Source organism: Hyalella azteca, unplaced genomic scaffold, assembly GCF_000764305.2.
Source record: "Hyalella azteca isolate HAZT.00-mixed unplaced genomic scaffold, Hazt_2.0.2 contig16467, whole genome shotgun sequence".
Classification (NCBI taxonomy): domain Eukaryota; kingdom Metazoa; phylum Arthropoda; class Malacostraca; order Amphipoda; family Hyalellidae; genus Hyalella; species Hyalella azteca.
The window spans coordinates 23,399-49,534 of record NW_025946289.1 but is presented as its reverse complement, the minus strand read 5'-3'; the positions used below and the strand labels follow the sequence as shown (position 1 = coordinate 49,534).

The following is a 26,136-nucleotide window of genomic DNA, read 5'->3' as shown; positions in this document are numbered from 1 at the left end:
TAGTGAAAAGTTTCTTGTGCTACGTACGTTACTTAAAAACAATCAAATGTATGAATTCAACTGCAAAAAAGTATTAAAGAATAGTTGAGTGAAATGTTCTGTGTTTCTATGCGGGTTTTGATAAATGATTACCTAATTCGGTTAGAGCTTCTCTCTCTTACCCGTGTTTCTCTCATAAAATGAATGTATTATCTTGTCCAAATACTGACACTCTTTTGCAGGTAGCACTGATACGTAATTTTCCAGGAGGCAAACTGGCTTAGGGTGACCCACTCTAGGCGAGAAGTTCATCACTATTTAAACACGCTTATTTTTCTGTGTATAGGCATCTCTGTGTTCTCCTAATTTAATATTTAATCAAATAACCAATCAATACTCAACGATTGCCAGTCTGCAAGTTATTTTGTTGGTGCAGTTAAGCATCGTTTACTCTAGTGTAGTATAATGTTGTATACAAGTAATAATGCCACTCGTTTGCTGGAATCGCTAATTAAGGTTTGCTTTCACGAGGTTTTCTGGCTGTCCAATTGCTCTCTTGAATTTAAGCCAATATTCTACAACAGATACGTTGATGACACTTTTTTACTTTTTAAGCATCCTTCTCACGTTAAACTCTTTTTCGATTACCTAAATTCGCAACATAAATCCATCAAATTTACTATGGAACTGGAATCTAACAATAGCCTATCCTTCCTCGATTGCAATATTACTAAATCTAATGGCCGCTTTCAAACTTCTGTATTCCGAAAATCGACTTTCACAGGTCTCAGTACCAGCTTTTTTAGCTTTTGCCTCGTTAATGATGAGATTCAAACACTTAATGAGATTCAAACACTTTTATATCGGGGCTTTCGTATATGTCCTACTTACAATATTCTGCACGTTGAATTCGAATTTCTATGCAATATCTTTTCGCTTGATGGATTTCCGGCTAATCTGGTGTTTACACAAATAAATAACTAAGCGGTACAATGCGGTTGCTCCCGATCGCGACGGTAGGGATGTTGTTTATTGCTCTTTTCCATATTTCGGCCCTGCATCCGAAACTATGTCAAGGAAGCTGAAACTTTTGTTTTCGAAGTATTTCACAAATGTTAATCTTCGTGTTATATTGGTTAATCATTTTAAAATCTGTTCTTTTTTTTTTTAGGTATAAAGATTCTTTCCTTATGCATATGTGAGCGTCCCTAGTTTATTAATATAGTTGTGCACGATGTGCATCTGCGTACGTCGGGATGACGTCTCGCAATCTTTATTCTAGGGTCGCAGAACATAGGGGCAGGAGTTGTAGAACTTGTAACTTACTGTCGCGCCCACCTCATTCGGCTGTGCGGGTTCACGCCGAGCAGTGCGATGTTCCAGTTTCTGACAGTGACTTCAAAGTTTTAGCTTCCAGTTCCGGTGTTTCTGATTTGCGCATTTTAGAATCATTATGTATTTTTAAACTGAGGCCTAGTTTGAATTTAGCTTTTAGCTCCTACCCGCTTGAAATTGTAAATAGGTAGGTTTTACAGCTTAGGTTTTTTGTTGTAATCATGACTGTACTGATTTATCTGTGTTCTAGAATTTTCGAACTGACGATGGAGATGGACTCCGAAACGTTTTCTTTAAAGATACTATGAATTTTCGTATAGTTTTCTTTGCTTTTAAGTTTTTAATGTTGTATACACCGAGAGAAATATGTGAGCATGGATGACCTATACTTGATGAGTCAACCACGTCCAAATAGCGATGCACTTAATTGGCTCATTTGCCCCATTTGTGGGTCATACTAATCTATTACTGGATTACAGGCCCTTTAAATTTCAGGTATGACTCATTTGTGTCGATTTAAGTTCAAATGCTTCGTACGCATCAATCATACGGATGACGTTGAATCGTTAATTATACTTTGTTTAGTTGGATCAACGTTATTTCAACGTTGTTTCAACGTCATTTTACGTTATTTTAACGTCATTTGCATGGTGGGGCACGGCATGGCAGACAGCGGCAGGAAATAACAGCGTTGGCGGGTCTCCGTGTCTGTCTTGCCAGTTTACACGCTGCGGTGTCCTTTTTAGGACTCGAGGAGACATGGGCACTTGGGCAGATCTGAGCCTGATACAATTGCATATATAGCCAATTCTCAGAGAAATAAATGAGTCTTTGTCCATATTGCTATACTCATTTCTCTGAATAATTGATTTGATGGCCATAGTTTCATCGCCCGGTGATCTCAGTTCATATCACATGGCGTCATGCAAACCTAGACTACAGGAATGCAAGCTACTATCACTGAGAGATAATAGTGAGATTTTGTCCAAATAGCGATGCACTTTTTCCCTTCTGTGGGTCATTTTGACTTAGTTTGATCAGACAAGACGGAGTATCTGTGCCGAGTGCAGAAAGTGTGTCATTTTTTTAACAATATCGCCCCTGCATTTTTCCGAACGATATACATGCGCGTCGTATCTGTGATACATCGCAATAACATCTCCATATTTGTTTTTCCCCTATCACGTCACATTCCACAATGAAGAACGTGCACTCAGAGAAATGAGTGAGACTATGTCCAAAAAGCGATGCATTTTTTTTTTTTGTTTTGGCGTTTTTCATCCTGACCCAGTTTGACCCTGCGCCCACTCTCGGCTCGTTCTGAGGCTAGGAAAGTGTGTCACTATTTGCACAATATGACCCGTGCATTTTTCTTAGTGCATTTCTATATCACGTCACATTCCACATTGAAGAACATGAGATATCGCTGTCCTTCATTACTCTTATCATGTTCAGCTTCCCATCGTCTAGCATCTTCACATTTTCTGTAAAATTCTGTTACCGTGTAGAAATTTTTTCTATCACATTTTTTTTAAAACGCTGGTACCAAGTAGGATTTTTTCTATCACATTTTTTATTTAAACGCTGGTACCAAAAAGGAATTTTTTATCCCACTTTTTAGGAGCAGTTAGCAAGTAGGAATTTTCGCTGTCTAAACATATGCAAACTAAATTGCTCAAACGTTCATAAATTTTAACCCTCATTGAAGACAAATCACTAATTCATAATTAAGAAATATTTAGTAATGCTGGTATAAAATTAACTAACAATCATGGCGACGATTTCATTGGAGTTCTCATTTATGGTATAAACAATCGGCAACGTTGATTGTCTCAATTGTTGGTAAATACTCCTGCGTGAATATTCAAGTAATTCAAGTCTTTAAGTTCTTTAGCGTCAATGCTTATGCCTTTTAAGTTTTTAAAGTTCGAGCCAAACTTGCTGACCTTGCGGGCTGTTGTTTCAGCTGCACTGTCATAGATCATATAAATTTTTTCGTCCGTAACATTAAAGAGCATTCGTGCTGTGTCCCTAATTTTTTAATGCTGTTTATTTTGGCAGAAATATCAGCGAACGGGATCTTTGTTTGTCTCGAGACAAAATTTATATAAAAATAAAACAATTTTTGGCCGAATTTCTTTAATTTGATTTTTTTTTGCGTCAGCGATGCAGATTTAAAATTTATATACTCTTAATTGCCTTAATTGCATAATGAAACAGTATATTTATTAATGAAATTGGGAAAATAATAATCATGAAATGTTTACAAAAATATTCAAAATCGCTTTCCTCATCACAAAATCTACTGTGAAATATATGCATTATTTTTTCAGTCGGCATTTGATACTAGCTTGATTACGAGGTCTTCTCGCCCTTAATTCGGTTAGTAATTAACTAATTACATCCTAAATTCCTAATTAATTAATTAATAATACTAATTAATTCTTAATTCTAAATAATATATAGAGAACTAATTATCATAAATATAGAGAATTATAATCATTTTATCATTATTACGTTAATTAAAGGAGTTTTTCTAAATCCTTTAAACAAAAGACTTTCATCTTTTGATTTCGCAGCTCAGAATCTTCAGATTTAAAAGGAGTTACGTTTAATCGAAATTTGTTTGCCCAAGACTTTTACTCAACTAAAAAATTAACATTTTCTCCTGATTTTATTAAATCAGATCCTGTATCAAAGTTTTGTCTTCCATTTCATAACTGAAGATATTCAGAGATCGCTAAATGTGCTCAGTATCATTTTTGCAGCTCGCAATTCATTGCACAATTGCAATTTAGCGCCCATGGCGCGGTTTGCATGTGTTGGAGGGGATGGCATTTAATCAAAGTCTGACCTCGCTTAGATAGGAGCACTCCAATTGTCTTACGATAACGTAAGCGTTCCCAAGGGTCGTTTCTTGCATCACTATGTACACTCAGAGAAATAGATGGCATTATGTTTAATAAGCAATGCACTTTTTTTGCCAGCAATTGAGTGGGTCATCCTGACCCGGTTTGGCTCGTAAAAAGTGCTACGTCCGCTATCTGCTCGTGCTGCGTGTATGAATTTTCGCTCTGGACCATGCGACACATTTATTTTTCTGAATGTATCTATAACCACACGTTAAATTGAAGACTTACGCACACCTGTTGCTATCATCGTTTAATGATTATTAATATTAATGAATATTATTAGTCAATGATTTGATTTATTTTTTCTCAATAAATCTTAGTATCCAATTAATGGATAAATATTAAATTTTCAGTATTTATCAAGTTAGGCTCGATATTTCGAGCTTAAATTGATGAAAAGTTAGTAATTAGCATTCAAAGTTATGTCATATCTGTTGTCAGTTTAGTTTGATATATTGTTGTTTAATCGCCGCCCGTCCGGTTGTAAATATAATAATTATTATATAATATAATATTACATTATCATTATATTATAATTGTATACTAATAGAGAAAACGACTGCTGTAGGTAATAAACCTACAGCAAGTAATATAGACATGACTTGGCATGAAAATAGTGAAAGTACACATAATCTAGTGTATTCATGTAAATTGAAGATAATAAGTGATAAGTCATGAATTATTAATTTTTACTTTCGCTTCAATTAAGTGAACTAAATTTTAATTGCACACCAGCAGGATAAGATAAAAGTGACGCATGCATTCAATTCAATTGTGTCATGATTCACTGAGACGAAATGATAATAGATGTTTCGTTGATTGCATTGTGTTCTGGTATTTTCATTGTACAAGTTCCGTTACACAGTGTATCATTCAGAGAAATGTATGGCATTATGTCCAAAAATTTGATGCACTTTTTTGTCAGCAATTGAGTGAGTCATTCTGACCCAGTTTAGCTCGACAAAATCGACAAAAATCGATGAGTGAATATATTATATTAATGATACATATTTAACGATGACTTTAAACTGTTCTAGCGTCTAGAAATCACAATTGGATAAATTTCGTTACATAATCTTCGCAACGCATTTTATCTAAAGTGTACATTAAAAAATATGTAATATAGTTTTTGTGACGATTGACTGCTTGCGAGACTATGATTTTTATTATTAGATCTATTCAAATGGACTTAAATTTATTATCTGAATAGATCTAATTTTATTATAATTAATTATATTATTATTGTATATTGTCATTATCATTGGGATTAAATTTTGAATGGACGTGTCTGCTGTTGAAACTGTAAGGCATTCTTTGATATCAAATTAGAACAAGCGATACGATATCAGAAACCTAATAAAGGGAATAACTTTAAATGCATTAGATATTTTTGCTTCGGAAAGTAATGAACCTATAGTTCAAATTAAAATCAATGACATTCTATACATTCGATGTCGTTTGTCTTATTCACATGAGGATATTTATTTCATGGCAGTTTCCATACATACCTCATTGCAGATCTGGTGCAGCTACCCGAGCTTGGGGCGCTCGTTGTGCGATAGCGCGATAAGACAAAGCGTTATCAGTTAGAGGCTGCAGCGTGCACACAGAAAAATTACTGGGACATATTGTCTAAAAAAGTTAGTTGGACATACTTTCCAAATAGTGACCCATTTTCTTACCCACAGCGCAGTACGCATCTTTGACATGCCCTTTTGCCGGGACAATCTGGGTCTGGATGACCCACATAGAGCAGAAAATGTGTCGTTATTTGGAGAGACTCACTCATTTCTTTGAGTGTAAAGCCTTTGTTGCATGTGCGGTTCGTTGGTTGATCGTGCGGCAGAGCCCGGGTGCTTCTGGCCGTTAGCGGTGTGCGATTTTTTTTGTTCTCACTTGAAATTAGGAATTTAGATTTTAGTTTTTAGATTTAAAAATTTGGATTTATTTGTGCTCATTTGAAATAAAATAAATTTTGAATATTCTTGGGTGTTTTTTCTAAGTGAATTACATACGTGGATTGGTTCAGTCGTGTGATATAATATGAAGAGATATATTTGTGATAGTACCTACTCGTATTCATGTTACAGTCATCTTGTTCAATTTCGAGTGGAGTTTTGATCAAACTCCATATCATTTATATTCAGAATGTGCTTTAATCAGTGCACACACATCAATTAGTACAACTATTTTTAATACTGTCTGCAAACATATAATTGTGTAAGAAATATCTGTGTTAGTTGCGTTGTATTTCAGCTGGAAAATATTCAGACAGAGAAACTGCTGTATTACAATCGGCTATTGTCTTTCCACGAAGCCATAAAGTTTATTGTGGCTATTGTCAAGTATAGGATAATTAACTTTATGGTCGTCAAATAAACTTGACATTTATATAAATTGTGCAAAATCGCTGATGAATTATGAACTAATATGGGCAACTTTTTTCTGTTAGTGATGTTTGACAACACCGTTCAAACTTTCGAATGTTCTTATAATATAATATTATTCGTATAATCTTGTTATATTATTAATAATATTCGTATAATTTAACAAAAAGTGTCCTGTAAATTTTTATAATAGGATTGAATGTAGACTAAATCTTCATCTCCATGCGAAATAATTATTGGATCAAAAATAAATACAAGTATGTAAATGTTTCTTGTTTGAATGATATTGACATACCTAAAGTTTTCAAGCGCATTTGTTCCAAGTTATTTTGAAATGCTTAGTAATTCTTCAGATCGGATTCATATTATTCATATTCTCTTCATATGTTATTGAGGAAACCAAATTTTCTTCTTTGCCGTAATTGGAGTGCGAAAAATGAAGACGAATCTGAGTTTTGACTCGAAAAAGAAAGTGACCAAAATTTGAGCCAGAATTGACAAAACTAATAGAAAAGTTCTTTATTTATTAAACACTGCAACTTGATAAAAATCTAACACCAATATCATATGGGGAAGTTACATATGATTTCTTTATTTTAACTTAGATGGATGTACAATCACAGTACAACTGTACAAGTGTGTAACGTTTCCCCCTTTTTTGTATTTCTCAACTGGGCTTCAAAATAACGTTTACACTTGGAAAAATACGTGGAAAAACGTCTCAACAGAACAGCTCAAATGTCACGTCGACCTGTCTCTGTCCATGGAGTAAGTTTTTTACTATTATTTTTATTATTATTATATTCAAATGTTTGTTTCCATCCTTATTCATGCAACATGCCAATTAAAACATAATAATTATTTGCACAAGCACAATTCAACTAACTCTTATTTATTTAATAAACTTTAATGTGTAAAAAAAAATTCATATTACTATCGGTTATTCTGAGTCCAGCTAGTACTTGGTGTGTTTATCGTCTGTATTTATATTTTTTATTATATTACTTATATTTAATCTGATATTTATGTGTCCCAAAAACCAGGCAGCTGTCAACAAAACTTCCGTATGTAAAAATTTCTGATCCGTATACTCACTCATATTTATGTGTTAAAAAAAGTTTATTTATGATGATAAATGTCACGACATCGCAGAAAACAATATCATGATATATTATGATACTTTACGCATTCGTTGTGTGGCATTTTTAAACATTTGCGCGTAATACCGCCTAGCTCTTAGTACAGAGTCGCGTGCACTACGGTGTACAGTGCACTCATCTTCAGTGTACTCGTACACAGTGTACTCATCTTCAGTATACTCGTACACAGTGTACTGTACTCATCTTCAGTATACTCGTACACACTGTACTCGTACTCATCTTCAATAGCTAAATGAATGGCTGAATGGCAGACGGTCTTCACCATTCATTGAGGTTCATTAAGCTCATAGGAAGACTTTTACTTCCTTGTACATGGCGCTCGCTCCTCGGTTCTTTACTCGCCTTGCGTCTTGCAGTTCTGTTTGTTGAAATTTGTTTCAACACACATCACATGGTTCTGTATGTTGAAATTTGTACTTCAATTTAAAATTTGCCAAAAAACGGAATTGATATCCCCATTCTATGTATCTCAAGTTTAATTGAATTGACGAACGATACGCAAGATCTTGTTTCTTATTATTCTGGGATCGGCTTCAAGTATTTTTGTACGTATAGGATAACTTTTCCGTTGCGTTGGTTATTTCTATCGAATGACCGAGAAAATTGAACAAAAAAAAAAAATCCCGGCCATTTCTATCTAATGACCGGGAGATCTATTGAAGATCAAAACTGTAAAATGTTCTCATGTGGAATATTTTGTGTCAGTTAGGTAAACGGAGTTCTTCACTAAGTAAATAACGTTGAAATAACTTTGTATCAACGTAATTGAAACATTAAATGCCAGCGGTTTCAACTTCGGTATGTAGATTGTTACTTTACTACCAAACGCTTTTTCGTTATGACTGAGGATTCCTCGATGTTGATACGATGTTCCAGCGAAAACCATGTAAATAAACGGCTTGTCATTCATTTGCTCATCGCCATTCATTAATGCTTTGCACCGCACATTCATTTCCTTGAGCTATACATTCAGGCTCTGTCCCAGATATGAATGGACTCATTCATGACAGGCATATGTTGAGGAACATATGAGGAATGTGTAGAATTAGTTCTCGCAACACGCGTGACTTTAAAACATCATTATAATGTCTTTCGGAATAAAATTCAAATTGTTGTTGAATCTGAAATTTTTTTTAGAAATGAATGTGATTACATGTCAGGGATGCAATTATTATTTTATTGTATTAAGTATATAGTTGGCATGAACCCGACTTTAATTTCACGCTTTTGGTGACAGTTTATATATTCTCGACTGATTGAATTCCCATACACTATTTTTTTAAACATATTTCTTCTTAGACTAGAAATTTATTTAATTTGCTTTTTATTACATTTATAATGAAAGAAAACCAAAAATATGGTTTTTCTTTTGTTTCTGTGTGTTTTGGAATTATTCATTATTTCCAAGGGATATGTTTAAAAGTTCTGAACTGCAGTGATTTATACTCCATAAATATTTACAGTTGAAAGTGTTTTAAATATTCATGATTTATTGGAGCATGAAGGAGACTCCGCGTCTAACTTCACAAACATTCTCCGGAAATCAGCGCTTTAGTGCAGTTTTTATCTATAATAAAACCTAATTTTATCAGGCCTTTAATGCCCTAAAATAATAAAATAATATCAAGCGATAAGCCAAGAGATGCATATATTACTCGTTTATATCAGCTTTTGTTTTATGTACGTTAGAATAATCGGGATATTTTCACTGCACTTAGAATAAAATAATACGCTGATGCTCGGTAAATTTTTACTGCATTTATCGTAAAATGTAACGTAAAGTCAACATAATTTCAATAAACTTGGCATTTTCTTGACTTTTAAATTCGTGGTTAATTCGGGAATTTTGTAAAATCAATTTTGGAAAAAGAATATTTACTTTAAACTCAACTTACTGATTTTTATCATGAGTTGTAAATATCCTAAATTATTTTATCATGAGTTGTAAATTTATGTTTGCTATAATTCTATTCACTTCCGGTATAGTGATATTGTATGCGATACTGGCAAAGTAACGCTGAAAAATTCATTGTCCGACAAATTCATATTCATCAAATCGATCTTAAAAAGAACATTCACTTTAAACTCAATTTATTTCTTGTTGTAAATATCTTCAAAATCATTTTTATTAATGCAAATGGACAAGATATTATTCAGGAATTGATGTCACTTATTTGCTTATATCGAAAGTTAACTAAAAATTTAGAAGCAAAGAATAGTCCACAAAAATTCATATCATTATAGAAAACGTTTTGGAGACCAGCTCCATCGATCGTCAGTTCGTAGAATTGACTTTCTATGTAAATTCTAAATTCGATGGAGCTGGACTCCGAAACGTTTTTTATAAAGATATGAATTTTTGTGGACTATTCTTTGCTTTTAAATTTTTAAATATTATTCATTTCCGGCGCTCGACACGAAGCAAGCGTGCTTGTAGAGCCGCGTCACGCAGCAGCTGTCACAGCTGTTTATAAATACTACAGCTTCTGCCCAGAGCTGGCACTCTGCTGGCACTGTGCCAGCGTCGCTACTTGCCTGTAATGTCCCCGTGAAGTGGCAGTGTGGCGGCACCATGTGGCAGTAACGTGCCTTTTGTGGCGATAATAGATTTTCTGCAAGCATCGTTGCTATGCATGTGAATCTTATAACTGTAATTTGGCCTCGAAGAGGCTGTGTTGCTCACATTTGGCATCATGTGGCATTATGTGACATCGCTTGGAATTGTGGGTGTGGCACCATGTGACACCGTGTGGATAAAACTTGTTTATTTAGGCGCTACTGTGGCTTTTTGGCCGTTCAGTTTCAAGTCGAGGCAAATCTTTCTGCTGGTAACGTGCTTCCAAAATTACTATGTGGCAATGTGATGCCATGTTGTCATAATAGGCCTATAGTGTCATTAAATAAGTGCTTAGTTGGTTACTCAATGAACGCTAAGCCTCTAATGTGCTTGTACAGTTGTTGTGTGGCGCCATGTGGCTTCATGTGGCGCCATGTGGCTTCATGTGGCGCTATGTGGCACCTAAATTGCCACCTCTTTTTGTGGCAGTGATGGCATCGTTGGCAGCTCAGTGCCAAGCTCGCTGATGGTGCCAGTGCCACAGCTGGTATCAGTTTTTGTAATCGACAGAATTAGTTATTGTTCAAATTTACATTAAACTTGTACGTCTTCAAAGCATTTGTAAGTTGCCCAGACATGAAGATTATTATTTATTATTATTATTGAGAATTATATATACGACTCTGAATTATCGTTTATATTTATAATTATTGACTCAAGTATCAAGTATCAATTTCTTCATCTTGATCATGGTCACATGTAGCGTAAGTTAAATTAATGAATTAAAGTTTCGACAATTAGCTGCGTTTATCGGCATAGTTTACGAATTGTCTTGCAGCGCACCGTATTTATGTCAACGGCAGTCAATATTAGCAAAAATATCTTTCGTTTTGACAACATTTGCACGAGTTCATTCATTCACTATTTTGGTCTCTGGAAATGAACAGCTGATTCTATTTCATAAAAATGTATAACTCAGTTCTGAATTCAGGCTGTATTTGTGCAACGTGTGCTTAAATCGTGTGCAACTTTTCAAAACCCGAGCTGATTAAATTTGGAAATAAATAAATATACGTATATACATATATATTCAATGAAATTAATTAGGCTTATATATATTCTGAAATTGAAAAAGCTATTTCTGAAATTGAAAAAAAAATTTCTGCAGTTGAAAGCAATTGATGAAATTGGGAAAACAATTTCTAAGATTTAGCAAAGCAATTTCTTTCTGAAATTGAAAAGAGCAATTTATGAAATTGAGAAAAGTAATTTCTGAAATTGAGAAAAGCAACTTCTGAAGTTGAGAAAATCAGTTTATGAAATTCAGAAAAGAATTAAATTAATGAACAAAATTCTGAAATTTTTTAAAATAATTTCCTGTGATTTAGAAGAAAAAACAATTTAGAAATCGAGACAAAAATCTTAAAATTGTGCAGTATAAAAACCTACCCAATGACCCCTCGTTGTTAGACATGCGCAATGCTCACGAGGGCCGCGCCAAACTCTTGGTTATCTTGCAGGAAACAAATGGGTCAAATTGTCTAAATAGTGACTCACTTTCTGCACGTAATACCCGTACTCCCTTTTTTCGGACAAAAGTAAATCAGAATGACCATCACTGGGGGGCAAAAAGGGCTTCGCTAATTGTTCAAAATCTCATTCATTTATTTGAGTGTAACGTAAGGAAAGTCGGTAAGAGGGAAGTTTCTTCCCCGTCCCAAAAGTTGACTTTATGGGGGGAGGGGGGGATGACCCACGTCCCCCCTTGACGGAATGGGGCTTGTCTGCCTCGACCTTGACCGGCCCTGCTTTGCCCGTTCCAACACGCCCGTTCCTGCATCACTCAGAAAAATAATGCTTAATTCATAATTGAGAAACTTTGTCCATATATCAGTGCACTTTTTGCCCTTGTGTGCGTCATCCTGACTCAAGTTTGCAAGACAGAAGGACGTACTAGTGCTAAATGCAGGAAGTGTCACTATTCGGATAATATGACCCTTTCGTTTCTCTGGGTGTACTATATACTGTTCCTAAAAATTATAACAAGTTTCAACTGCCAGCACAGCGGCTAAATTTTCGCGGATAATTCCCTTGTATGCCAGGTGCTATTTTCGTAATATTGGAGGTCAGGGACTATATTCGTAATATTTCAGATCTTACAACAATATTTGAATTATATGACCGTGCTAGTATAGTGATTTAAAACATGCTGTACAAATATAATATGAAATAGATCTTATAGACGAAGATATAATGTAGTAGCTCTGTAGGCGCTGAACTATGAAGCACCAAGTTGATTGTTTGAATGGGCTGAGGTAATTTTCATCTACGATTTCGCATTTTTCTCACATTTTTAGAAGTTTCAAATTTTTTAGTTAATTTTTTAAGCATCGAAAAAGATCTTGTTGTAAACTTGAGCACCTTTTAAAACACCTTTTTTAGTAACAATTACTGATTTGGGATTGGCATTTAGGGGATTTTTTCCTCCGCTGGTGTGAGTTGTTAATTGATGTTGAGTTTTGCGAGGTCAGCGGGTCCATTTGATCAGCTGCGATCTGAAGGATTTCTGCTCTCTGCTCTGCTCTGCACTTTCAAATTTTGCAAGTTTTCTGATATTTTACATGCTGAAGTTCAGGGTTTTTACATTGTTAAAAATTATATTATTTCTTTATACTTCCATATTTTATAAAGCATATTTTATGTATGCATTATATTCATATTGAATCATATTTTGAAAAGAATATTAATATGTTGTACGCATTTATTATGTGTTTTATATTACAATACAATAAATTTTGTTTGCTTGCCTATTATATTTCAAAACTATGCAGAATTCAATTATGCAATGAATTATAATTATGAGTGATTCCAATATTTATTTTAAGAGCTGAATTTATTGAATTATATCCTGTTAGGATGTTTTTTTTCAATGAGTCCTTCAATGAGTCATTGATGAATGAATGTTCAAATAATGAATGAATGGTGCCATAGTGATTTTTTCACTCTCTGCATTATTTTACATAGGTACCACTTTCAAAGCTAATTTGATGTAGAATTCAGGTTAATAACTTCGTGATGTTCAAATCATGAATATATTTATCAATTATAATCATGCGATTAGTCTCAATTAACGCGAATTCTTTGGATCCGACGCTTGTTACTTGATATCTATCTGTTTCAGCCCTAATTTACTGTGTTATTTACACAATAAATATAAATTGAGGATTAATTATACAAAATATGATGAATTCTTTATTTTAAGGTTTATAAAGTACGGTGCATTTCTCAACGTTTCGGTCGCATATGTTGTGCATTTCGGCTGCAACGCAATGGACACCGGTTTGACGGGGTTAATTTGTCAGCTATTTTAGCCTGAGTTGGTCTAACTCCAGGCTAGTCTGAAACTAGCACTGGTCTACATCTGGGTTGTTCTAACACTTGGTTGGGCTAACTCCAGGCTGGTCTGAAACTAGCGCTGGTCTACATCTGGGTTGTTCTAACACTTGGTTGGGCTAACTCCAGGCTGGTCTGAAACTAGCGTTGGTCTATCTCTTGGTTCTTCCAACACATGGTTGGGCTGATTCCAGGTTGGTTTAAAGCTGGGTGGGTCGGACTCTTGGTTGGTCTAAATGCAGGCTGGTCTAACACCGGTTTGGTTTTACACTGTAACTCCATTTGTGGATTATCGCCTCGCTCACACCCGCCTTCAGTTTCAGAGTTCGGGTTCATCGGCCTCGAGTGACACGTTTTTGACCGCCATGGTTTTACTATTGCACCTTTTGCTGCAGAGTTTCTTTTAACTCTTAGGTCGATGAGAAGCGCACGTTTACTCCATTCGCACGCTTCTACTTAGGCAAGGGCACTAAAAGTAGTGCCCTTGCCTAAGTAGGCAAGGGCACTTCTACTTAGGCATATGGCTAAAGGCACTTGCGCAAGGCAACTGGCTCAAGGCAACAGGTCTAAGGCATCTGCTGGTGGCACTTTGCTCAAGGCTCATGGCTCAGGGCACATGGCTTAAAGCACCTGATCCAAGGCACTTGACATTAGACACAGATACATGGCTCAAGGCACCTGATAGGATGCACACAAAGCTCAAGGCAGCTGATAGGATGCGCCTGGTTCAAGGCACCTGCTTAAGGCAGCTGATAGGATGCACCTGGTTCAAGGCACCTGCTCAAGGCAGCTGATAGGACGCGCCTGGTTCAAGGCACCTGCTCAAGGCAGCTGATAGGATGCGCCTGGTTCAAGGCACCTGCTTAAGGCAGCTGATAGGATGCGCCTAGTTCAAGGCACCTAGCTCAAGGCAGCTGATAGGATGCACCTGCTCAAGGCACCTGCTCAAGGCAGCTGATAGGAAGCACCTGGCTCAAGGCACCTGCTGAAGGCAGCTGGTCGCCATGGGATTAAAGTTCACACAGGTTAGCGGTCCACGAGAGTTATGGCGTCTCCTTATTAGGAACTTGTTGGGCGAGGTGCGGCACACAACAATCCTGCTTGGTCAACAATCCTGTTTGTCCATCACCACAGCAACAATCCTGTTTGTCCATCATCAAAGCAACAATCCTGTTTAACCTACAATCCTGTTTGGCCATCGCGGCAACAACAATCCCGTTTGGTCACACAGACAGCAACAATCCTGTATGGCCTTATGGCAGCAACAATCCTGTTTGGCCTTACGATAACAATCCCGTTAGGCAATCACGACAATCCTGTCTAGCTTTTATTATAGCCACTGCATGGGTGAGAGGGGAAATATATCCTGAATATTTTTTTTGCCATGTCCTAGCTTTCATCATCTTTTGGATTGGAAAAATATAATAAGGTTAAAAATATATAAATATCTAAATAATATAATGAGGATTTTATCTTTGGATAAAGACTAAAGAATTCATGCAGACACGGAAGCTATATAATATATGTTGACTGCTCTACGTAGGTACGGTTTTTGCTAACGGCTGTCAAATGTAAATGGTCTTTATATAGTGTTACACACCCGCGGTCTTTGTGATCTTTAGACGACCTCCGGCTCGGCATTTGCTTTTTGTTGTTCATCTCATTTAACATTTCGTTATACCCTCATTTGAAATTACATACATTGAATGTTCCACATTACACATATTGGATATTTTACTTACATTGTACACACATTGGATAGTTTACATAGTACACATTACAAATTTCACATTACACATTGAATTGAAAGTTTAACATTGCACATATTTGGAATTTCACATTTCACACATACCGATATTTCGCAATAGACTCATTGGAAATTTCACACATTCAATGAGTCTAGATTGCTCACATTCATACACACTACAAATTGTATTTTACACATTCAGTATCACATTAGTTGTTGCTGCCTGTGTGCGACAGGTGTACTGTAGCCGTTGTTTGTGTATGAATTACATGCGTCACACTGTCCAAATACTGACACACTTTCTGCACGTAGCTCTGCTACGCCATTTTTTCGGGCCTAATTGAGTTAGGATGTCTTATCTAAGAATAAAATGTGCATCGCCATTTGGACTAAGTTGCAGTAACTTCTCTGAGTGCAGTGTTTTCGGTCATCTAATTCTTGTTCAGTTGCTAACGGAAGTAAAACTTATTTTATTAGTACAAATACCTATTAAATTGCCTTATTATTTAAAACTTATTTTATTTAGTACAAATGCCTATTAAATTGCCTTATTATTTGACGGAAATTTTTATGCGTGTTTTGAGTTTAAATTTAAAACCTTGCGTAGCCCTGAAATCCATCACGGTGCTGCTATTGATTAACGGTATTTTTTGAGTGTAATGCTGCGCTGTCGTGCTGCGCGCGCCCTTGACGCCTCCGCCCTACAGGCACGGTGAGGGGTGAGTGGTGAGTGGTGGTGAGGGGTGAGTGGTGGTGAGGGGTGAGTGGTGGTGAGTGTTGAGTGGTGGTGAGGGGCGAGTGGTGGTGAGGAGTGAGGGGTGGTCAGGGATGAGTGGTGGTGAGGGGCGAGTGGTGGTGAGGGGCGAGTGAGTGGTGAGGGGCGAGTGAGTGGTGAGGGGTGAGTGGTTGTGAGGAGTGAGTGGTGGTGAGGAGTGAGTGGTGGTAAAGGGCGTTGATGGAGTGTCACACCATGGAGTGGCCGTGGCCTCCAGGCGCTCCAGTTTCCACGTTACATGCTCGTGTCGCGCGCTGCTCGCTACACCAGATTGATGGCAGCTCCCGCCGTGTACCAGAGTCATTCAGGAATAAATATGTTTATTCTTAAAATATTTATGAATAAATATGCTTATTCTTTAATTATTCTTGAATGAATATGCCTAAAAGGTAGACTAATTGAATCAAATCTTCTAACATATTTAATTTTAGTCGATATATATAGTTGGCCTTTAATGAGTGACCAACGGTAGCAGGCTCACGTTTTCATTTCATGTTCTTTGTAGGCAGGACTAAGCTAATTATTTTCGAGACTTCAAGTGTTACTTGATAAAAAGACTCTCCATTTTGGTTATTAGTATATACATTTTTTACTATTCATGAACACCAATCAACCGTATAATATTTCTTAAAAAAACGTTATTTTCTACAGATATTGACTTTTAATTGGTCGGTTAAACTTATTGGATTGATCGGGTAAGATTGATTGGAAATGTGCCGTTTTTATTCTTCAGTATTTAACTTTAATTTGTGAGTTCTCCGTGTTTGTGTGACCAACTGTCTAATAAAATTTTGTATCTAAGACGGTCTAAAAAAAGCTTGAGTGAATTACTTAAAAGTTATCCATGAACCAAGATTTATATCGAATTTATTGTCCTCAGATGCCGTCCTCAGTGCGGGCTGGGGACTTTAGCGCCTCCTTCCATGAGGACACAATCCACTCCAGTCCCCTCCAGTCCCCTACAGTCCCCTCCACCCGCTCATCCTCCTCCGCATCCTCTTCATCCTCCGTAGGATTCCACCCTCATCGCACCACATCCATGGATTCTCTGCCAACCTCGGCGATGGTTGAAAAAGTCGTAAGTGATTTTATTCGTTGGCATAAATCTCATTAACTGGTGTTACTTTCATCTCAGTAATTTGTGTAGTTTTGTCCTCGGTGTAGTTTTTGCTCTCAGTAAATCTCAGTAACTTGTGTAGTTCTTGCTCTCAGTAAATCTCAGTAAACTTGTGTAGTTCTTGCTCTCAGTAAATCTCAGTAACTTGTGTAGTTCTTGCCCTCAGTAAATCTCAGTAACTTGTGTAGTTCTTGCTCTCAGTAAATCTCAGTAAACTTGTGTAGTTCTTGCCCTCAGTAAATCTCAGTAAATTGTGTAGTTCTTGCTCTCAGTAAATCTCAGTAAACTTGTGTAGTTCTTGCCCTCAGTAAATCTCAGTAACTTGTGTAGTTCTTGCCCTCAGTAAATCTCAGTAACTTGTGTAGTTCTTGCTCTCAGTAAATCTCAGTAACTTGTGCAGTTCTTGCCCTCAGTAAATCTCGGTAATTTGAGTAGTTTTTGCCCTTAATAAATCTCAGTAATTTGTGTAGTTTTTGCCTTCAGTAAATCTCAGTAATTTGTGTAGTTTTTGCCTTCAGTAAATCTCAGTAATTTGTGTAGTTTTTGCCCTCAGTAAATCTCAGTAATTTGTGTAGTTTTTGCCTTCAGTAAATCTCAGTAATTTGTGTAGTTTTTGCCCTCAGTAAATCTCAGTGACTTGTAAAATTTTACCCTTAGGGTAAAGGAAATAGAGATAAAGTAAATAAATAAAGAAATGGTTTTATTGCTCACAAGTTTCACCGATCATTGAGTGCACACAAAACGTTCGTTAGTGAATATGTATTATGATTGTCATACCTTCCAACATCGGTATGAAAAAATTCTTATTATTCGTGTAAAAGTGCTTGTATTATATTGAAAGGGAAAACATTCATATTCTGTCGTTTGAAAGGCTTTATATGATACTGAAAGGGAAAATGTTCCTATTCTTTCGTATGAAAAGCTTTATATGATACGTACCGTATTGAAAGGAAAAATATTGTTACTCTTTCGTATGAAAGACTTTATATGATATCGAAAGGGAAAATATTCATACTATTCATATTGTTTCGTATGTAAGCCTTTGTATAATATCGAAAGTGAAAATCTTCATATTCTTTCGTATGAAGATGTTTATTTAACATTAAAAGGGTTTCGTGTGTGCAGGAGCATATCCCGACGCGCACGGTGGGGGCGGCGCCCCGACCCAACGCTAAGGCCATGATGTTTGTAAAGGTGAGAAGTAATTTTACAATTTTCTATTTGAATTTCTTGACGAGTTTTTAGCGTGTAATTAATCATACTTTTTATATTATGCGGCGCCGTACAAATGAAATTAGCTTTTTTGCGTCAAAGGGTAATTTTTTAATTCCAATTTAAACTGTTCGTGTTTCAAACAACGCGGAGCTGTTAGCCCAGGAATTTTTTTGGCTAGGATGTTTTTTTATAAATTTGAACAGTATGAAATATTTAATTAATTTAGCATGAGTATTTTTCATTCATTCATTACTACTGAGAATTAAAAAAATATAGAAATACCTACCGAATTTCGTCATTTTTCACTCGCATGTCGCTGGTCTTACCCATGATCCAGCTTTTTCTACGATACCAAAAAGTTATTAAATAACTTTAATCTATTTTTTCTGGGCCGAAGGACTATTATCAGTAATAATAAATAAAGATTTCATCGGGATTTGTATAATAGAGGAACTAAGTAAATCTTAATTTTCGTGACAAAGATGGACGCGTTTCTTTTGCTTCTCTCCGTTGATGGTATTGAATTTTTTAACTGATGATGGAAGATGGTTTTCGAAATGTTCTCTGTGAAGATATTGTGAATTTAGTTGGTGTTTCCTAAAATTTTAAATTCTTGCTATATGTACTTGAAAATTTTTTTATTTTATTAATTAAATGTACATAACCAAATTTTTTTATCTTCTTAGTAATCTTGAATGATAATTTTTTCTTATAATTTTCTTTTTAAACTTGAATGGCAATTTTTTCTCTTAATTTTCTTATTAAACTGGAATAAAATTTTTTTATCATCTTAGTAACTTGAATTAAAATTTATCTCTTAATTTTCTTAGTAAACATGAACAATAAAATTTTCTCTTCATTTTTTAGTAAACTTGAATAACAAATTTTTCTCTCATAATTTGCTTAGTAAACTAAATAACAAAATTTTCATTTAATTTGCTCAGTAAATTTAACTAACAATTTTTTTTTATTTCCTTAGTAAACTTATAAAACAAATTTGTCTTTTAAATTTCTTAGCAAACTTGAATAACAAAATTTTCTTTAATGTTCTTAGTAAATTTGAATAACAAAATTTTCTCTCAATTTTTTAGTAAACTTGGATAACAAGTTTTTCTTTTAATTTTCTTAGTTTACTTAAATAATAAATATTTCTCTTAAGTTTCTTAGCAAACACAAATAAAAAATTTCTCTTTTAATTTCCTCCGCAAACTCGTATAACAAATTTTTCTTTTAATTTTCTTAGTAAACCTCAATAACAAATTTTTCCTTTAAACTTAAAAAATGAATTTTTTGCTTAATTTTCTCAGTGAACCCATATAACAAATTTTTTTCTTAATTTTCTCAGTAAACTTAAATAAGCATTTTTCTTCTAATTATCTTATTAAATTCAAATAACAATTTTACTTCTAATTTTCTTAGTAAACCTAAGTAAGAATTTTTCTTCTAATTATCTTATTAAACTCAAATAACAATTTTTCTTCTAATTTTCTTAGCTAACCTAATTAACAATTTTTCTTGTAATTATTTTATTAAACTCAAAAATTTTCCCTCTGATTATCTTATTAAACTTAAATAAAAAAATTTTCCGCTAATTTACTTAGTAAACCTAAACAACAATTTTTCTTCTAATTATCTTATTAAACCTAAACAACAATTTTTCTTCTAATTATCTTATTAAACCTAAACAACAATTTTTCTTCTAATTATCTTATTAATCTTAAGTAATATATCCCGCGTATGACAGACGGGTCCCGCTCAGCTGTACCTCTCAGCGACCGAGCAGATGAAGAAGGCTCAAACAATCAAGGAAATGCGCCGGCAGGTCGTCAAGGAGGACGACGAACCTGACTGGCAGCAGGTCAGTCTAAAGCTCTTACATTTTAATCCAGTGAATTGTAAAAAACGAAAAAATAATAGTAAAGAAAAACAATTTTCTTTTTATTAAGGAACGCTAATTTTTGAGGAAACATTTCGAGGTGCGGTTTAGTAAAACTTGTGCTTAAGGATGGGGTGCGACTAGAAAATCTTAAAGATGTCCGATTAATTTTATCAATAGATAATTAAAATCAAACATTCAAGTCATTCCTGTAATCTATGTCTTTACTTTTGACTTTTGCGATGTCATTTTTAAACAAAATTAACAGGAGTTTAACACATTAAAGTGCGGCATGACCCACCGACGCTGCCAGATGGCCTAAAAACGGCCAAGTTCGCGGATAAAAAGGCCTATAATTTAAAATATCCTGGTCAATTTGTAGATTCCGGTGCAAAAATTAAATTTTCCTTCTTTCCGTAAATTTAAAATTTAATTAGGTGGTATACTGCCATCATAAATTTTTGTCGACAAACGCAATTGAAAAAAAGTAATCGAGGAATTTGTCTGAAAAAAAAAAGACTTTACAACCCACCGGTGTGTTGTGCCGTACTCGACGTGTTTAACAAGTCCAGGAGTTACAAATTTTTTCGCCTCGTGGACTAATTTTGTATGCCACGACTAGCACGTTACTTCCATCCAAGAATTCAGCAGATTTATTCAACTTTTTCTCACCTTAATTATCATGTGAAATTACTAAATTAACTAGAACGGTAATTAACCTCAGTGAACGAAACGCTGCAGTAAACGATTCTGTAAGCGCTGTGGTGGAAATTTTTGAGTTAAAATTTCTAATTTTGGAAATTTTCTATTTGAGTCCTGAAATCCACCAAAAATCTTGAATTTTTGGTGAATATACATTTTAAGGGGACCGACCTAGCAGACGGAAAACTTCTACAGTTATTATCCGATTGTCATGAAACTTCACATACATACGTAAAATGTAAAAGAAAAAACATTTTGCTCCTATGAATTTTTCGAAAAAATTGATAGAAAACTTGAAATTCATAGAAAACGGCTAAAAAGGGGTACTTCAGAAAATCTATCTCCTCCCACAAATATCATCCTACAACATCGAGACACGTATCATTCGATTCGTAAAGACCATATCTATCGACTCTAACATCACTTTTTTCATTTTCCACCTAGTTTTTTTTTATGACGTTTTTTTCCCATTTTTTACATTTTTCACCCCTCCCCCCCTTCTTCCCCATATAAAAAACGAACCAGACCGAAATTCAAAAAAGTGATGTTAGAGTCGATAGGCCTGGTCTTTACGAATCGAACGGTATATGTCTCATTGCTGTAGCTTGAAAACTGTAGGAGGAGATAGGTTTTCCGTGACAGTAAGTTGAACTTTTCAAATTTTTCAGGACGGCGCGACAAAGTCTCGCGCGCCTCGAAATAGGCACTCAATGTAGCATGGATACCAAAGTACAGGCTTCTGTAGCTTAGTCCACTCAAGGATGCAAGCAGCAACTTGTAGCGCACCTCTCCGTTCAAAGCTAGGAGGGTAACTGAGCTCAGATGACAGATGCACCCAGATATGTAGTTTTGCCGCTGTAAGTATCTCTCGTCTATTTACTTAAGAACTCCACCCGCCGCCCCCAAATAAAGGCGGGCCATCTGCGTCAATATTGCCGTATATAGATGGCAGTAGTATCGTTGGAAAGCTCAGAATGTCAGCTTTAAGATGAGACTAAGCATGTAACTGCAGCACAACTCAAGTAGAAACTATATTCAAAGATTTCAGCAGCTAATTAATTTATATCTAATTTCTTAAAGAACTCTCCCACCCGCTTCCATTTAAAGAGACGTCATTAACGTAAATATTGGCGTACAGCGATGGCAGTGGTACCATTGGAAAGAGCAGAATTCCAGCATTCAGATGAGCACAAAAACCGAAAAACGTCAAAATTGAAAATTTTAGCTAGGTCGGTCCCTTTAAGACATAATTTTATTGTCTATTACACTAACTCTTCAATTAAAAAAACATCGGAATGAACAAAATGCTCGTCTTACTGTAATAATATTTTCATCGTAAAAAAATACAATTATTTCAACTCACTTATGAAACGATGAAACTATAATTTATTTATAGTATTATTATAATCATCAATTTATAATGATGACCCATTATAACTTGTGTCATTATAAACATATCATAGTATATGCATAATGACCATAATAATCATGTTGGTATGAAACATCCTACATAATACATAATCCTACATAATCTTGAAGGCTCAGGTATGAGGTATAAACCTGCTATAAATGTACTCGATTTATGCATATATATTGTCCATTGCCACAACGGTATCTCAAACAACAAGTGCATTTACCTTCAATACTGATAAAAACTACTTAGAAGAATATTGTTATCATACAAATACAGCTAATTGATCGACAAGTTTCCCCGTTTATCTTTTTATCGTGAACAATTCATCGACCTTAACTGTATTTATAACTTTATTTGTTCGTCTTATCATCGCTATAGGTATTTTATCAATTGAGGCTAGAACGATGATGCATGTTGATGAAAATGCAGAGATGCATTTGCGATAAATGATGCATGATTAATACATCATTCATCATGTATTAGCAGCGAACATCATTATATATTTGCGTACATGTACATCATTCACCATGAATTTGCGTACCGGTACATCATTCACCATGAATTTGCGTACCGGTACATCATTCACCATGAATTTGCGTACCGGTACATCATTCACCATGAATTTGCGTACCTACATCATTCACCATGAATTTGCGTGCATCATTTACCATGAATTTGCGTACATCATTTACCATGTATTACGTACATCATTCACCATGAATGTACGTGCATCACTCATTATGAATTTGCGTAAATCATTTTCCATGTATTACGTACATCACTCACCATGAATTTAGGTACATCTTTCACCATTAATTTACGTACATCATTTACCATGTATTACGTACATCATTCATCATGAATTTGCGTACATCATTCATCATGAATTTGTGTTGTACATTCATTATTCTTCTGCTGCTGAACCTTCAATTTCGTGAAATTTGCGGTTGATCATAAAGGAACGAAATTTAAAATTAGTTTGGTACGAAAGTTGAATTGTTATTAATCATGCATATAATCTTCAGTTATCGCGTTTACATAAAACATTCACTAATTTTACTAATAAAATGTAAGTAATTAGAATGTCGCTTATGGAACAAAAATAATCCTGGCTAGTTTAAACAAAAATTATTTCTAGGAAAAAGAAGAAAATCGGTATTTACACAAAGTGCCACTATTTTGTATAAAAATTACTTGAAAAATAATGAAATAAATAAAGTACTTATCAATAAAAATATTGATAAATACTACTTATCAATACTTAAGAATATCGTCAATGAACGCGCCTCAAATCAAGTTATTAAGCACGCATATGTTCTGTTTAATGCAAATCTCTCATTAGTCATTACCTTATGAATTCTATATCAAGGAAATGCCTCGTAGATAAGCATGAGATAGAGCTTCTGTTAGCTATCATTTTTAGCTCCCACCATTTAGCTCATATCTTCCATTAGATATCGTATTTTTGTGTCTGCAGCACTCATTCTGTATCATTTTAAAAAATAATTCTCTTGCTTTACCTAATTTTTTTATTTAAATGAAGTTAATACTTAATGGTAGCCCGCAAATAGCCACTAAATAAGCAAATGATTACACGAAATGGTAATGATTGAAAACGATGTGAATGCGTACACAACACACCGTATGTTTCGTCGTGGTGTCTTGCCTCTTCTTATCAATGGCATGATGATGCATTCCGTTGGTACATTGTATCCAATATAACTAATTTAAACAATCTGAATTTTCGACCAAAAATCGCCATATAAAATGCAGCAATCTTAGTATTTTTTTCAGCGCAGTGGTTAAATTTTGGGGTAAAATTTAGTGCAGTGGTTAAATTTCGGGGTAAAATTTAGTGCAGTGGTTAAATTTCGGGGTAAAATTTAGCGCAGTGGTTAAGCTTTGGGGTAAACCCATCCCTCGGCTTATTTATCGATTATCCCGCGGTAACAGGAAAGTGGATTTTAACTTATCAATATTTAATGATGTTGTGTCATGTTTAATTTCGTTATAAGGTAAACACAAAGAAATTAGTTAGACTTTGTCCAAATAGCGATGCACTTTGTGCCCCTGTGTGAGTCATCCTGACCCAGTTTTGACACGGCATAGCGTATCAGTGCTACGTGCGCTTTCTGCTTGTGCTGTGGGTGAAGAAAGTCTGTCACTATTTGGACAATATGACCCATTCATTGTCTTTGAGTGATGGAGGCGGCTTAGCAGCAATTAACTTGATCATTTCACGGCACAGCACCGGAATGTCCAGCAGTGGCACTTGCATGTTTAGAAAATAATTTTAGTTACTTTGAAGTTGAAATTTAGCAAAGCTTCATCACAAATTGTTCTTAAACTCAAACATGGTGCCGTACTATCAAAATTAGTTCAGGTACACGTAGCGGTCTAAGTACACGAAGCGGTTTAAGTATACGTAGCGGCCTAAGTCACGTAGCGGCCTAAGTACACGAAGCGGTTTAAGTATACGTACCGGCCTAAGTCACGTAGCGGCCTAAGTACACGAAGCGGCCTAAGTATACGTAGCGGCCTTAGTATATGAAGCGGTCTAAATACACGAAGCGGCCTAAGTACACGTAGCGGCCTAAGCACACTTAGCGGCTTAAGTAAACGTATCAGCCAAGCAAACCTAGAGGCCGATTTCTCGCCTGTGGTTGGTGGGTTCAGCTTATAAATCCGTCAGTGATTGGCTGACGGAGTTACGAACTCGCATTTATTTTCGATAGATCGGTCCCAAGACTGTTGAACTCTTGATATGTCCTGATGATTTGACGTCTGAGTCTTCAAAATTGTCGTTTTATTTATTCACTAATAACGTTCATGGGTGAGCATTCAGAGAAGATATTTATTTGCGAATAATGCGATGTTTTCACGATTCTATCATTTTAATATGCTTGTGTACCTCGAAGAATAATATTTTGTTAAAATTTTGAAATAATTCGAGCTCTTCGGATGTTATTTCCAAGTGTCTATCTAGGGTATCTTCAACTGTTACTATATAGGGTATCTTTTTTGCGCGTAATAAGGTATCTTCAATACACGTAATTACGGTATCTTTTTTGAACGTTAAACTATTTCTGCCTTCAAATGTCCTGTCTTCTTTGTGGTTTTTACTAAATATTATGTCAAGTTTTGATTAAATAAAATTGGGTATTGGAAGTGAACTTTTCAAATTTTGGTTCTTTTCTTCGATTTAACCGATGTGTGGTTACCGTTCCGTGCGTTTGTATGTTGTGTTTTGTGTCGGGGCACCTCCCCCATGTGTGTTTTGTGTGTTGGGCCATCCACTCCGTGTGTGTATGTGTGTTATTTATATATGCGAGTGAAGTGATATGTTTTAAATTTATTTTCCAATGTGGCTTTGTCAATTTTTGTTTTTCCTCCAATAATAAAATCAATTAACAGTGATTTTTCCATCAAAGTTTTTTTTCACATTATTTTAAAAAATCATATCGAACTTCCGCTAAAAATATCAACAGTTAAAAAAAAAAAAATCTGTTTAGCTATACAACCCTGAAATTTTTATGGCAAAACATTTTTTTAGTTATTAATAAAAAA

The 26,136-nt window shown here is 35.2% G+C and overlaps 1 protein-coding gene across 5 annotated transcripts in view; it reads left to right on the top strand.

The window, feature by feature from the left end:
* The window catches only part of LOC108671835, an 82,553-nt gene that overhangs the window by 37,909 nt on the left and 18,508 nt on the right, over positions 1-26,136 (top strand). For 2 of the 5 annotated variants that reach the window (XM_047884924.1, XM_018159428.2), the window contains exons 1-4: positions 7,004-7,381; positions 17,126-17,323; positions 18,488-18,556; positions 20,322-20,435. In XM_047884924.1, coding sequence (XP_047740880.1) covers positions 7,352-7,381; positions 17,126-17,323; positions 18,488-18,556; positions 20,322-20,435 — 411 coding nt within the window. In that variant the 5' untranslated portion in view covers positions 7,004-7,351. Of the gene's footprint in view, positions 1-7,003; positions 7,382-17,125; positions 17,324-18,487; positions 18,557-20,321; positions 20,436-26,136 lie in introns of those variants that run through there. The other 3 variants (XM_018159430.2, XM_018159429.2, XM_047884925.1) reach the window with 2 other exon arrangements.